Source organism: Microtus ochrogaster, unplaced genomic scaffold (assembly GCF_000317375.1).
Source record: "Microtus ochrogaster isolate Prairie Vole_2 unplaced genomic scaffold, MicOch1.0 UNK92, whole genome shotgun sequence".
Taxonomy (NCBI): Eukaryota; Metazoa; Chordata; class Mammalia; order Rodentia; family Cricetidae; genus Microtus; species Microtus ochrogaster.
In genome coordinates this window covers 171,178-182,891 of record NW_004949190.1, presented here as the reverse complement: position 1 = coordinate 182,891, position 11,714 = coordinate 171,178, and the positions used below count along the sequence as shown (strand labels likewise).

Below are 11,714 nucleotides of genomic sequence, written 5' to 3'. Positions count from 1 at the left end.
TGCTCCAATTTGGGTCTCTGTCTCTGTCTCCTTTCCTCGCCTGATGAAGGTTAATATTCAGGGGGATGCCTATATGTTTTCATTGTTTAGCCAGGAGGGCAGCCTAGTGGTTTGGCAAGAATTAGTCTATCAAAATTATGGCCAAAGGCACAATTTCTAATACTGCCTCTGGCTACAGAAGCTCCAACCAGTACTTAACGCTTTTCTAAGGAGAGCCCATGGTCAGAAGTACTACCTCCCTTATCTCCAGTCCCTGGAGAAGCTAAAGGAAAGCCAGTGAGCCAAGAATACAAATGGAGACAATTAAAATCTTTGAGCCATCCAAGTTCCTGGTTAAGTACATTTCACAGCCCAGCTCAATACCTCTAAGCCCCAGTAATGAGATTATATGTTTAGCCTGGGCAGAAAAGGGGGACATGGTTCCACGAAGAGCTAGAAAATGTCTCATCACCTGTCCCACTTTGTGCTTGGCCCTAGGCATTCTCCAGCACTTCCACATTGAGAAGATATCCAAGAGGATGTTTGGGGAGCTCCATCATTTCAAGCTGGTGACTCGGACCACCTTAAGTAAGTGCTCTTCGCTGGAAATAGCCTCTAGCTTTCAAATGTAGTATTGCCACACTTGAAGTTCTTCTGTATTCTCAGTGAACATAAAGAACTCTCAGTTTCAACATTAGGGGATGTGCTCTTTCTCTTTTGGAAGACTAAGGACAAGGAGGGTGTCTGAATACAAACTAGAAAAGCCCGGGCATGATGAATACAAGCTCCATACAAACTATGAATACATAGTCCACATACAAACCATTTCAGGTCAAGGTTTCTTAAATGCCCCTTATGAAACTGATAACCCAAGTCACGAGGCAGTTGAAGGAAGCGTCCCAAGATTTCAAGTCTGGTATAATTGTGAAGTCTTCATATCTGTATGGCTATGCCCTCTGGGGATGAAGAAGAGAAGAGGAATATGGACTGCATATCAATCCTGCATTATACCACAGTGCTCTGACTCTTTTTAAACTGCCACTAGGTGCTCATGTTTCTTTAAAAGCATCCAGGCATCTACTCAGACTTGCAACTCTCCTACTTTCCACACTAGATGGAGCTTAGGGACTAGATGCTGCAGGGCACCGGGGTGGGGCTGGGTGGAGAGCACTCCTAATGGAATAAAAGGCATCCGAATTCTATCCCCAGAGAATTTCTAATGGGCAAGACAGAACACGAATGGGCCTTCACCGTGAATGAGAAGAGCTGTGAGGAGTTAAATGCCTAAGCGCTCAGGGGAACCTGCAAAGAACAATAAGTTGAGAGCCAGGTGGGCTTAGTCGAGGAAGGCTTCGGGGAGGAGGCGCTTTTTAAAAGAAAAGGGTGTGACTGGGCAACAGGTCAAGAAATCAGTCTAGGGAGAGGGTGCAGCCTAAGAGAAGATCCAGGCAGGAACAAACAAGAAATGTGGGTGGGGGTGAGGAATGATCACCAAGGCCACATAGGGCACAATGAAGATGAAAAGGGTTGCTATGAAGCAGTCGGAAGGCTTAGAAGAAGCCAGTGAAAAAATGCACATGCAAAGCTAGCAACATTGGGAGGTGCTCCACAATACAAGCAGCACTGTAGTAGCAGTGTAGCGATCTGGGCTTTCTTATAGTAAGCACTCACCTTGATGAATCCAGACTATGGCTAAACCACAACAGCGAAGGTAAGCAAGCAGGTAAACGGTGTATTCACATCTGGCTTTTAGAAAGAGGGCCTTGCTGTGAAGAGTGCGGTGCACCATTACTGGCAGAGCTGGTGAGAATCTGAATTAGGAAGTTCCCACACTATACTGTCTGCAAGACAAAAGAGGTTAGGACACCATGAGAGACATTCCTAAGGCTAAGTCAACAGATAGAAGTGTGTGTGGAGGGGCTTAGTCTAGAGTGACTCCAGGATTAATAACTTTGTATATTGGATGAATAGTAATGCCATTTGTCAATGAAGAGCTCAAGGCTAAGCAGATGTTGATGCAAAAGGATGTCTGCTTGGAACGTACTTTGGTCAGGATGCCTGAGAACCAGCTAGAAATGGTGTTGGTAAGGTATTTTTTATGTCTTTTGAAAGAATAATAAAAGGTAAATGAATTCAGCATAAGAATTTGAATGCAGGAGTTGGGGGATCCCTCCAGGAGAGTCAGGAATAAAGGAGACAGAGACTAGGGTCCAGGGATCAATGGTATGACTTTTGAAATTACTAATTCACCACAGAACACAGTTTAGTTCATCTTGTTCAAGACAGTGTACTAGACTCTAGAGGACTTCAAAGCTGTGCCCATACTAGCTAGGACTGGGGACGAGTAATGGAATTAGGTATCATGTGACCCAAACATTGTACGGCTGAAGGAAGTGGGTAGTTAAATGATCCAGTGGAGTAACACGGGGACAATGAAATAAGCCCAACCCCTTCACATAATGTGCCTCAATAGCATGGCACACCATAAGGCTTTGGTAAACGTTATCTTCTCCCACCTTTTTTCTACCCTCATACGGAGGCATAAAGAATAGAGGAAAATGAGGAATTTAAGGCAGAAAGAAGCAGGGAGATCAGGTCTAAAGGGGAGAGCAGTATGTAGGGAAACCAAAAAGGTTCAAAGGAGGTTTAGGGTGAAAAGGAGTTTCCTGACCTTGTGCCCAGAGCTCCCCAGACTTCAATGTCATGAACATAGGAATAAAGAGAAATGTGAGGGGCTATTGGGAGTCAATAGGCAATGGAAGTGATTCAGTCCAGTTAAGAGTGGAAAGGACTGTGAACCAGTGTGAGAATGGAGCACTATAAAGAGCCATAGGATGGCATTTCAGGGTGCCATTGATGCATAAGGACAGCATGTGGAAAATTAATGTGAGCAGTTGTAGACAGAGGAAACAAGGAATAGAGCAAATAATGATAAGCATTATTACATGGGGCGCTAAGAGAGCAAGCTGTGGTTCAGTGATGCGGTATATACTGCTGTCGATGGATATTTTTTAAATTGGTGCCAAGTGAGCCGCAAGAAGAGCAAGCAAGCAGACTGTGGAATATTTTGCAAATGCTGAATACAGTATAAAAATTCTGGTGATGGAGTTCAGTGGTTGAGAGTGCATATTACTGGTTCAGTGCTTGAGAATGCATACCACTCTTCCAGAAGATTCGAGTTCAGTTCCCAGTACCCACATCAGGTTCAGTGGTTGAGAGTGCATATTACTGGTTCAGTGCTTGAGAATGCATACCACGCTTCCAGAAGATTCGAGTTCAGTTCCCAGTACCCACATCAGGGTAGTTCACAACTTCTTGGAACTTCAGCTCCAGGAGAACCTGATACTGCTGACCTCTGTGGGTACCTGCACTCACGTGTATACATTTCCCCAAACACATCATTTAAAATCAAATAATTCCTTTAATGGAAGTTTTCTAAACTTCTAAGCACGTAAGATTTACTTGTGGGAGAACAATTGTGTCTCATTTGGAGGATCTTTCAAATGTGATGTATTGAAGTAAAAACTCCGTGTTGTGTTTTCTGTCTCCACCTTCAGAAAAGTATTTATGTGTTTGAGTGGGTGCTTCTGTGCTGAAGCCACCTGCCATTCATATTTTAAATACCCTCAGGGGTCTACAAGGATGTGGAAAAGAATGAAGCATATTGGTTGTATTCCTAATTACTTCAGCTCTGATCTTACACACTCCTGACCATTCTGTGTTTTCCTTTTAGACCAGTGGAAGATCTTCACTGAAGGAGAAGCTCGCCTCAGCCAGATGTGTTCAAGTCGGGTGTGCAGAACAGAACTGGAAGATTTGGTCCAGGTTTTGTACCTGGAGAGACCTGAAAAGGGCCACTGTTAGACAAAACAGTCAGGATTGGATAGTATCAATTAAGGAAACCCAAGCTGCAGCTGGACTGCTGGCTTCCTTTGCTTAAGTCAACAGTGCTCTAAAACCCCAAAGTCAGACGCAGTCAAATTATCCACGCCAGCCACAATATACCTTGTTCCTCTATGTGCAGTGGTGTGCCAGCCCTCAAACATCTCCTCTAAAGTGAATAGAGGAGTCTTTAATAGTTTCTGGAGGGAGAAGGGATAGAGCATTCTGGTGCAGTTTTAGTTTCTCTGAGAATCACTTTTATTTGAAGGTTAAAAGAAAACACTTTTAGGGATTCTGTGTAGAAAGTTAGTCACGTGAAAGGAGAAGAAAATTGCTCAGTATAAGTTGGGTCACATAGAGCAATCATTTGTATGAAATGCCTTTCGAATGCTCACGTGTCTTCCATTCTTTAAATAAACAAACTTATTCAGTGGGTTGAACTACAGGTCAGTCAGTTGTAGAGCACACACCTAACACATGGAGCCCTGGGCTCTACTTTCAATACTGAAAAAAATCATCCTCATATCTCATATACGCACGTACGAAAAGACACCCAGACTGCACATGAAGCTGCCCTTCTTTCTGGCTCCTAAATACTGTTGCGGCTGTTGGCACCCAGGAAAACAGATTCAAAATGTATGTAGAAGACTGCCCTCAAGACTTTAAGGGTGAAGAATGCCAGTTAAGGGCCTTGTTCACTTTGAAGTGCCAAATTCACTATGTCGGATAATACCACTTCTCTTTCTTGAGCTGAACCTCCATTAGGAAGGTAGAACTTGGTGAAACTGTCAGAAACTAAGTTCATACCAAACAATGCATAACTGTAGAAGATTCATAGCTGTAGAAGAATACACCTGATAAAAACAAAGTAGTCCATCTTTTTTTGTTGTTTTCACAGCTATAATACTCAACTAGCATATAAACTAATGCTCGCTAATTTTCTTGCGGCCATAGTCACCCAGACAGACACTTTACTTTGAATTATTCTAAAGGCTGTTTTTAAGGGCTCTCTTATTTCTCTGACTACAGGAGTTGAAATTTGACTTTATCAAGAGACTCAGTCCTTGTGAACTTCTGAACATTGGTTCTTCTGTCAAAAGAGAGTTACTGTTCATTCGGGAAACTGAGAATTCTGACACAGACCTTTCTCCTAAACCTTCCTACTAGCCTTGCCTTATCCACAAGCATAGGTTGTATCTGGGATTTTTGACAAGCCTGCTCCTAAAATGTTTATTTGCAGCCCAATGCCATAGCATAAATTATGCTTTCTGAGGCTTGGCTTTAGAAACCCTCTTTGTGGAGAAACTATAAATAATTTCTAACAAGGAGCATAGGGCTGACTTCTGGATCTGTCGTCTTGCAGGAGCATGATTGAGCTCAAATGAGTACTAAGCAATACGAGGACCTAGAAACCCTGCATTTCCCACACTAGGCAAGAGAACATGATAAGAAAAAACGTGCAAACGGTCTGGTCTTTATGGGAACCTGGCAGAGAAGGGGCAGTTTCCACACACAAAAAAAAAGACACCAGGCTTTGGGGCCAGGGCTTCATGGGACAAATTTCTTGCCAGCCGGTCATACACATTCTCCTCATAAGTGGGACATAAGCTTCCTGGGCTACAAAGCTGCAGAACATCATTGAAAATGTGATGGGAGAAGTATCAATACACAGCTGCCTCCCTCTCGGGAGGAGGGGAGGGGGAACCATATTTCCAGAGTGTGGAGATCTGTAACCAGATCCTGAAGGAAAGGGGTGATTCCCCCTGCTCGATGATTCACCCCAAAGCCTTCCCACCCAGGTGTTCTCTGAAATCTTAGCCTCAAGGGAACACCTAAAGAGCTCCCCTAGATAGACTCCTGCCTCCAGGTGCAGTGACATGCCTTTCTAAAGTGCTGTGGGAAGCAGGAACTGGGGATTTCGATGTAGAAACCCTCAGGGTTTTGATGTTGGGTAGAATGTAGGGTATGCGGAGAGAGATCAAACTGCCTGTAGTGAGTAGGGAAGAATGGATATGGTTCTTTTTTTGGTACTTATTTGTATCATAAGCACTTGGGACAGCAAAGACCAGAGGCACCATTTTGCAGTTTTATCCATTTTCTAGTTAGCCCATGTAAACAAGTCTGAGTAACGTAACAATGTTACCCTTTCGCTTTTCTCATAGGACATGTACCCATGTATGGTACTTGTTTATGGAGTCACTGTGTTTCTGGATTTTTAAATTAATAAAATTTTAATTTAAAAAGGTTATGACAGGAAAATCATATGATTGACACTCCAGTCAAGATTGTCATTTGACTGGGTAAAAGATGATGGGTGGAGCCTAGTGTTTTCACAGTCAGCTTGGCATTCTTGTTATACTACTCTCAAGTAGCTAGCAGTGTCAACTTAGCAGTAAGGCTGCCTAGATTCCTAAGCTAGCTCTATAATTTCTATATGTGTCAGTATTCTCAATTAGAAAATGGGATGATAATGATACCATTGTCCTTTGCCTGAAATCTTGCAGTAAGGTTTAATGTAATCAGTACATATAAAATAATTAGTCTAGTGTCCATTGAATATGCATTGATGACCATTGATATTCAAGGTGGGAAAGGCACTTAGAGCAACCATTGATGTTTAACTTCCTCTTGGACCACTTACTTAGGTTTCAAGAGGACTTCAATTTTGACCTGCTTTTCACAACACTTTTATGCAAAGCTTGTTTTAGTTATCAGTGTAAGGATTTTGTTATGTGTTGACCCAGAATAAATTCCCTCAAATCCTCAATGCTAGCGAAATACAGGGTATTCAGAAGTCAGGATATGAGAGGATTTTAAGAGAGAAATGCAAATTGTCAGTCACTGCTGAGATGTTCAGTGACATGGCAGAAACTCTGTAACGATGGTGATAACATGGAAGAAGAGAAGAGTTGAAGTTACTGGAGCAAGGGATTGTCAGAGGTAAGTGGAAGGGCGCTGTGAGGAAGTAGGGCTAGAAGCTCAAGAGAACTCACTGGAGAAACTTTCTAGTGGAGTGAAAAAAACAATGAAGATAGCATCTGCAGAAAGAAATGGGGTCAAAGCCATTTCATCTTGCATAGGGGAGCTATTTGTCCATATCATAGCACAGAGTGCAGAGAGACTGTAGGAAGGACAAGATTAAAGATGGGTAATAAGGGAGTTAGTCTGTTTCATGCAGGGCAGTGAAGTCATATCCCAGGTTGCTCTCAGGACTCACAACTCTTGACCCACAACCTCGGTGAATTCAGCTTTGGATGCAGACCATTTTTATACCATTTTTAGCAAGATCTACCTAGTTCCATAAGATCTCTATTATCTCACACCCCTTCCACTCAGCTTCCTTTCTTCTAGAATGACACTGTGAATCAAAATATCAGTCTACCTGCATTGAGGAAAATGCAAATAAGTCAAACTAGACTTCTGTGGCTCCATCTTGCATTATCCCCTTTCTATAATGACTCACACCCAAATATCTACCAGCCCTTCAAGTTTGTGGTTCTATATGTAGGCAATGTTTGTAGAATTTTTCTGTCAATTCCTCCTGAAGGATTTTTACTTCCACCATGACTCCCAGAAAGCAGTAAAGGCCACCTCGTATGGGCTTACAGAGAAGACCTGCCTCCTCCCACACATTGTCTGCCTCTTTATACCTTTCCTGCTTTTACTTCTTTTTAAAAGGACTTTTCAATATTTGTTTTATGCACCTGAGTATTTGCCCTGTGTGTATGTCTGCATACCATGTGCATGCCTGATGCCTGCGGAATTCAGAAAAAGTGTCGGATATCCTGGGTCTGGAGTTGCAGATGATTGTGGGCCTCCATGTGGATATTGGGAAACAAACCCAGGTCCACTAGAAGAGCTAAGTCATCTTTCTTGCCCTTTGCTTTGACGCTCAAAGAAGCTCAGAATATGCTTCTCAAAACTCTGCCATTTTGTCACAAGGATTATTTTTGAGCTAATAACAATTAAGAATCAACAGCTACAGAAAATTTTTTCTATTCTACTTATAATTGCCTGAAAATTGGACATAGATTTTTCTTTGAGGAAGGTAACCTCTCCTCCATTTCAAGGACAGAGAGTGAGTCATCCCTTAGGGTAGGAAATCAACACCAAGATCAAACGAAAATTCATGCTAAAGTAGTCTGCAGCATCCATTCCTTTCTCCCTCCCTCATTCATTTCCTAATATCTCCCCCCAGAATTTATCATCCATTTAAGTTTAAGCTCTCCTTCCTATATTAAGATAGTATATAAGCCCCCTGAATCTAACCATATTTTAGAGTTTCATTTTCTTTCTGTGAACTTCTGTGTATATACATATTAATAAAATTTGTGTGCCTTTTCTAGTGTTATTGCATTTTATTGATTTAATTCATAGGTTCACAGTCATGGGAGCTAAAAAGGCAAAGAAATAGTGTTTCTTCTCCAACATTTCTCTATGATAGCATTGCTAGAAAAAAATGTCCATCATCTCTCTGTCACAAATGTCTTCACAACCATCACTGCTTTCAGCTCTGTATTGCTGGTGGGACTTCTGCATGCACACAGTTAGCACCACCATGACAGTACTCAGAATTCACTGTCTTCCTCAGCTGCACTGTTTCCCTTGAATATAGAGAGAGAACTCCCCCTTCCTTTGTACCTGTGATGCTACTTTGTCACCTTACATTGAAGCAAACAAATTATTCATAAGTGTTTGTTACTGTGTGCACCAACATTTACCTTCTTGTGCCTTAGAGTGTCATAGAGGTCTTCATTGGAAAAGGTGTTTTATGTTCTATTTTTCAAACCAGTTTTCAGACCTCAATTGTAAGTGTGCAGAGTCTGTACGGAGTGAAAGTCTCTGTGCTTCAATTCCCTACACATCACATGTACTGTTTTTACCTCCCCGCAAAACCCTCTTTCAAACTGACTTCAAGAATCTACCCTACAACCTACCAAATGTAGGCAGACATTTTTGAGACTTCCAAATAGGAGAGGAGCTCCTAGAATTAGGGAATGAGTCACAGCACATAGTTCCCCAACATTCCATATGCATTTTTAATTTATCTTTGTATATGCTCTTTCCATTACTAGAATGTTCTTCCATCTCCTTTACATGGCATGAGACTATACTTTTTCTTTTTTCTTTTTTATTACTTTATAAATAATACCATTCAAAGATTTGGTGAGCTCCCATTAGCTCAGGCACACTGTCTCAGTGGGTGGACCAACCACTGGTGCCCAGTATATTCATCTCCATTTTGAGGAACAATGATTGCTTCTCTAATAGTTTCCCACTATTTTCCCATTCTCCCTAAATACTGTATCCTACAAGATGCTATTCTATGTTACTAGAACTTAGCATATTTTTAGTGTTTCTATTCTTTAACCTATAATGCCAATCTCTAGTGCCTCTGTTTGATGAATCTATCTTTCAAGACTCCCAGTACTCATCTTGAGACGTTGTCACAGGCACAGTTAGTGCTCCCTCCTCTATGTACACAGGAAATAACAACCAACATACATACCCTGGAAGAGCCACTATAGTAAACAGCCGACATGCATGCTTGTTCATTTAACGCTCCCATAGCTCTTGTAGGTACCATTGTTGACCCAATTTTAGAGGTGAGAAGAACATTGGGAGCATTTCCCTTTTATATGTTATTAAAACCATATGCTACATCATAGCGTTTTTTATTGATTTTTATTGAGGTCTACATTTTTCTCTGCTCCCATCCCTGCCTCTCCCCTCCCCTTTAAACCCTCCCCCAAGGTCCCTATGCTCCCAATTTACTCAGGAGTTCTTGTCTTTTTCTATTTCCCATGTAGTTTAGATCTATGTAAGTCTCTCTTAGTGTCATAATTATTGTCTAGCTTCTCTGGGATTGTGGTTTGTAGGCTGGTTTTCTTTGCTTTATGTTTAAAAACCACCTATGAGTGAGTACATGTGATAATTGTCTTTCTGTGTCTGGGTTACATCACTCAAAATAATGTCTTCTAGCTCCATCCTTTTTCCTGCAAAATTCAAGATATCATTATTTTTTTCTGCTGTGTAAATGTACCACTTTCTCCTTATCCATTCTTTGATCAAGGGGCATTTAGGTTGTTTCCAGGTTCTGGCTATGGTAAACAATGCTGTTATTAACACAATTGAGCATATGTCCTTGTGCCACGATTGAGCATCCTTTGGCTATATACCCAAAAGTGGTATTGCCGGGTCCTGAGGAAGGTTGTTTCCAAATTTTCTGAGAAATCGCCACACTGACATCCAAAGGGGCTGTACCAGCTTGCATTCCCACCAGCAATGCAGAAGTGTTCCCTTTTCCCCACAACCTCTCCAACATAAGTTGTCATCAGTGTTTTTGATCTTGGCCATTCTTACAGGTGTAAGATGAAACCTCAGAGTTGTTTTGATTCATTTTCTTAAGTGTCTTTCAGCCATTTTAGACTCCTCTGTTGAGAGTTCTCTGTTTAGGTCTGTACTCCATTTTTTATTGGATTATTTGTTCTTTTGATGACCAATTTCTTGAGTTCTTTGTATATTTTAGAAATCAGACCTCAGTCTGATGTGGAGTTGGTGAAGATCTTTTCTCATTCTGTAAGCTGTCTTTTTCTCTTGTTGACCTGTCCTTTGTTTTACAGAAGCTTTTCAGTTTCAGGAGGTTCCATTTATTAATTGTTTCTCTCACTGTCTGTGCTTCCAGAGTTATATTTAGGACGTGGTCATTGCATTCAAGTGTACTTCCCACTTTCTCATCCATAAGGTTCAGTGTGGCAGGCTTTGTGTTGAGATCTTTGATTCATTTGGGCTTGAGTTTTGTGCATGGTGATAGATATGGGTCTATTTTCATTCTTCTGTATGTTGATATCTAGTTATGCCAGCACCATTTGTTAAATATGCTTTTTTCTTTCGTATATTTAAACATAGTCTAAAAAGTGGAATTATAAATGTTAAAAATATAAAACGCCTCTAGAGTAAAGGCATCGTGCTTGTATTCTAAGAGTTATTACAAAAAAAGCTGATAGTTAGGAAAGGTGTAAAGCTAAATAAAGATCTTCGACTGTCTCAATCAGGGAGATTTCCGCACCTCCAAGCTCTGGTCATAGTAAGTGCCATACAAGTGAACCACATTTTAGAACATTTTGTTTTCTCATTTACTCCTTGACAATTTTATACCTGTACACAATGTATCTTGGTCATATGCACCCCAAACCCTCCCTCCCATTCCAGTCTGACAGACTTAGACATGGTCCCTTCCCATTTTGTATCCTCTTTCCCCCATTTACCCCATAACCCACTGAGTCCAATCAGTGCCAGCTACTAGAATGACTGATCTTTTTGTCTTGATTGTGTGCCAGTCTATTGCAGATAACCATTGCTATAGTAAATTTGAGATTTAAATAGCCATGTTATGGCCAGAAGACAGCCTGTCCCAGCACTCCTCCACCATCATCTTCATCCTTCATTCTTTCTACCCCTCCATTCACAGTGTTCCTTCAACTTTTTGGCCATTGGTGCAGATATTTGATTTATTGCTGTGTTCTCAACAGTCATTTATTTTAAACACTTTGACAAGTTCATTTTTTAATCTTTAATACCATATTTTGAGAGTGTATTTTCTATGTTTGGATTGATTTAGATACAGAAGTGTTCACCATCACAATCCAGTTGCCTAGAGTATTCAGCATAGTAGAATGTCATGCAGTCTAGGAGCATATGTAGTTTAGATGTGAAATAAGTTACACTATATAAGCTTATGCAAGCATGCTCCATGTTTGTACAACCATGGAATCACCTAACTACAAATTTCTCAGAATATTCTCAAATCATTCAGCAACACATGACAGTGTATGTAAAAATGTGAAGTATTT

The 11,714-nt window shown here is 41.1% G+C and overlaps 1 protein-coding gene across 2 annotated transcripts in view; it reads left to right on the top strand.

Moving 5' to 3' along the window:
* The window catches only part of Chrdl1 (chordin like 1), a 116,927-nt gene extending 108,739 nt beyond the window's left edge, over nt 1–8,188 (top strand). For both annotated transcript variants that reach the window (XM_013355111.2, XM_026777970.1), the window contains exons 11-12: nt 478–567; nt 3,713–8,188. In XM_013355111.2, the coding sequence (XP_013210565.2) occupies nt 478–567; nt 3,713–3,843 (221 nt within the window). In that variant the 3' untranslated portion in view covers nt 3,844–8,188. The remainder of the gene's footprint in view (nt 1–477; nt 568–3,712) is intronic.
* The last annotated feature ends 3,526 nt before the right edge of the window (nt 8,189–11,714 follow it).